The sequence below is a fragment of the Branchiostoma belcheri genome, unplaced genomic scaffold, assembly GCF_001625305.1.
Source record: "Branchiostoma belcheri isolate BF01 breed outbred unplaced genomic scaffold, Haploidv18h27 scaffold123, whole genome shotgun sequence".
Taxonomy (NCBI): Eukaryota; Metazoa; Chordata; class Leptocardii; order Amphioxiformes; family Branchiostomatidae; genus Branchiostoma; species Branchiostoma belcheri.
The window spans coordinates 759,958-763,521 of record NW_017802636.1 but is presented as its reverse complement, the minus strand read 5'-3'; the positions used below and the strand labels follow the sequence as shown (position 1 = coordinate 763,521).

Below are 3,564 nucleotides of genomic sequence, written 5' to 3'. Positions count from 1 at the left end.
TGTCCATGGCTAATGGACACTCCTCTGGCCAATGGATACTGTCTTGCCACCGAAAGATCTGCTTGGAGATTACTGTATACTATCATCCTTCCGGAATCAACAGCACAGCGCTTAGTAACCTTCAACAAGTTTAAGATTGAGCTTAGTAAGATACAAGAATATCAAGTATACATCTGGGTAAATTTACCAACAGTTGCGTACCTGCTGAGCACTTAGGCCGATCCTTGCTGAAACACTCCATTCCATCGCACCAAACACTGTCAGCGCCAAAAACACCACGGACGGATGCATTTTTGTCACTTATAAAACTGATTAATTTCCCGTCAAAGCTGTAGATTCACGTTACAAATGGCAAACTACGATAGAAAGCTGGAGAGGACAGGAAACTGTTTTTGGAGGAAGTGTGTGCCTGGCACCTCTTTCGTAAACAACTGGTCACCTCTGACCTTACACAATATCTGGGTCAAAGGTTATGAATGATACCTGATTACCCAAACAGTCATTACCTTCGCCAAGAAGGTTATGTTTTCAGGGGCGTTCGTGTATGTGTGTGTGTGTGTGTGTGTGTCTGTCTGTCAACACAATAACTAGAGAAGGTCTTGATGTATTGTCTTGATACTTGGTAGGCGGGTAGGTCTTGATGAGACCTCAAAATGATTAGATTTTGGGCCACCTGGCGGCTTGTCATGGTACTGCAGCAGAACTTCCGGTTTTGATATCTCATGATCCAGACATGCTAGGGTGACGAAATTTAGATGGTAGATAGCTCTTGTGCTGGGGATAAAGTGACATGACTTTGAGCCCCCTAGTTGCTTGCTCTAGAACTGCAGGGGGTTTAATGGACAAATGTTTAAAGGGGGATAACTCAAGAACAGATGGATGGATCATCGTGATTTTTGGTATGTAGGTAGCTTGAGTGATGCTTGACATAATGATATTACAATTATGCAAATATAGATGTAATTTGCATGATTAATGAGGAAATTCTATTTATCAGCTGCATTCCATAATAGGAAGTTCAAGCTTGTGACATATGTTATTAAGAATGAGAGAAACACAGGTAGATATCAATTATGCAAATGAAGACTTAATTTGCATAATTAATGAGAAAATATTATAATTGCATAGTGGTAACTGCCTGGAATTTTACACTTGGGGTGTTTGAAAGTTAAGTTAAGGTGAACATAATTAAACATAACTTATTCAAATAAGGACCTCATTTGCATAATTTATGAGAAAATTTCATCATGGCATTCTTTGTTAAGATAAGACTGTCTTTTGGTGGAGAATATGATCAACAGATATAATTCATGCAATTGAGGATCCTATTTGCATAATTAGGGGGATTAATATATAATTTCTTAATCATAAAAGCTAACATCATTTGGCGAAGGTATGAGATCGTGGAACTCTAGTTTAATATATTTTCATTGAACTTTTTACCGTGTAACCACGTGATTTTAAACTCCAGCAAGTCTCTTGTGAAGGTAGCTGATAAAACCAATCAGGGATGATTATTTTCGAATAAAATAGAAAAAAAACTAGTCAGCCAATTGTGTTAAATATCACTTAAGCGTAGCCTACAAAATGTTAACTGTTACCTACAACAACCCATTTTCCGTTTCTTGAGATATCCTTCAAGATTAACACCACTGCAGTTTCAGAACAAGCTCTTAGGGGGGCTAAACTCATGTCATTTCTCAAGCTTGACTAGATCACAACCATACTTCAAAACAAAACTTCCACTGCAGTACCAAACTAGCCACTACTGAGAATCTGAATTGCAAGATCTCAAAAGCCTACCCATGCACCTGCTGAAGATAATAAAAAAAAAAAACACATGACAGGTTTTTATTTCTTTATTGTTGAAGTGTTCAGTGTGTTGCTCAGGTTGTGTCTGACATTGTCAAAATACAGTTTTACAAAATTACAACAATACATGTCTACCTTAGCACTAAAAGTTTATTTTTACTACAGTTTTACAAAATTAAAACAATACCTTAGCACTAAAAGTTTATTTTTACTACCGGTATACCCAAGAGCCTTAATAGGGAAAGACCTTTGCCCTCAATTAGCCCATGTATTCATATATTTTGGATCTACTCTAGGACAAGGTGGCCACTACATGTACTAGAGTAGAAGCGAAATACACAAAAATATAGGCTTAGTGAGAACAAAAGACTTCTAAAAAAATCTTTTAAAAAATAGACAATTGCAATCTAAAGAAATCTAGGCAACTTCAACCTATCTTAAACTAGACAACTGCAACTAATCTTAAACCTAGATGATTACAAGATATACTAGTAGTTTTCTTTTACACAATCTATATTCGTCTCTTACAATGCTTTTATGCTTTGGCAACGTCAATATTTGTTGATACATTTTGTAAAAGAAAACGCCTATATCAACTTATTGTAACTAGAGAACAAAAGGCTTTACTTACAATGTAGAATTATGTAGAAAATGCAACCTATCAAAAATAATTTTAAAAACCTAGACATTGCAATCTTAAAAATCTAGCTAGACAACTACAACCTATCTTAAATGAGACAACTGCAACTAGATCAACTTATCGTAACTAGATGTTCAACTTACGAAAAAGGAAATCTTGAATTATCCAGTCTTTAGATTATACTGCTGCAGGGGTCTCTGACATGGCTGGGCAGCAGTCGACAAGTCTTCACACCACATTTCCAGGCAGCTCCATCCCGCAGGTCCACATCGGCAAGGCCACAGAAAAATTAACTTATCTTAAAACTAGACATCTCAAAATTAGATTAGCTTACTGTGCAGCTTCAATATAACAATCGTAGCACCATAACACAATTAGACTAGCTTACTGTGCAGCTTCAATATAACAATCGTGGCACCATAACAAAAACCAGACATCTTAAAAATACACTAGCTTACTGTGCAACTAAAATATTTTCATAAAAAACAATTGTAGCACCATAACAAAGATTAAACTTGACACAGGAGGATCAAACATGACTAACACTTACTAACCTGAGCAACACGTACATTTGTTCATAGACTTTTTACATTATACTGTACATTCTATCATAATGTCCTTGATTCTATAAATAATTAACATGAACTTCATTTCATCCTTAAGAATGCTGCTTCTGGGAGCATGGAACAAAGTTCATGATCTGTGATGCAATTTAGTCCATGAAAGTCCACAAAAAGTGGCTACAAATTTAACAATCCCTGGCAAGACATTGAGAATGTTTCGATGACAGCTGTTGGTAGCGCTGGTAGGGATTAGGACACTGAGAGCGATGGTTACTTCTACACACAGTGCTTCAACCTATTCCCGTGGCATTCAGGTCCAACACTTGGCTGACTCAGCTTCTGTTCCCATGTCAATGACTGGAATTGCGCTTAGAGGTAACTACAAAGTTCAGTCCACCAGAAAACAGTGACTTCCACAGCTCATGATCACTTAGGCACTTCATCTACCCGTCTTCCCTTCTGGCCATGTGCCGTAGTCTTGGTTCGGGATCTCAAGACTAACGGATACCCCAGAACCAGATGATTCCGCCCCCCCCCCCCCGCCCATTA

At 37.6% G+C, this 3,564-nt stretch overlaps 1 protein-coding gene across 1 annotated transcript in view; it reads right to left on the bottom strand.

Annotated features, from left to right (window-relative positions):
- The window catches only part of LOC109463171 (putative cysteine proteinase CG12163), a 26,698-nt gene that overhangs the window by 16,083 nt on the left and 7,051 nt on the right, over positions 1–3,564 (bottom strand). The window contains exon 11 of the mRNA XM_019759884.1: positions 202–299. Coding sequence (XP_019615443.1) covers positions 202–299 — 98 coding nt within the window. The remainder of the gene's footprint in view (positions 1–201; positions 300–3,564) is intronic.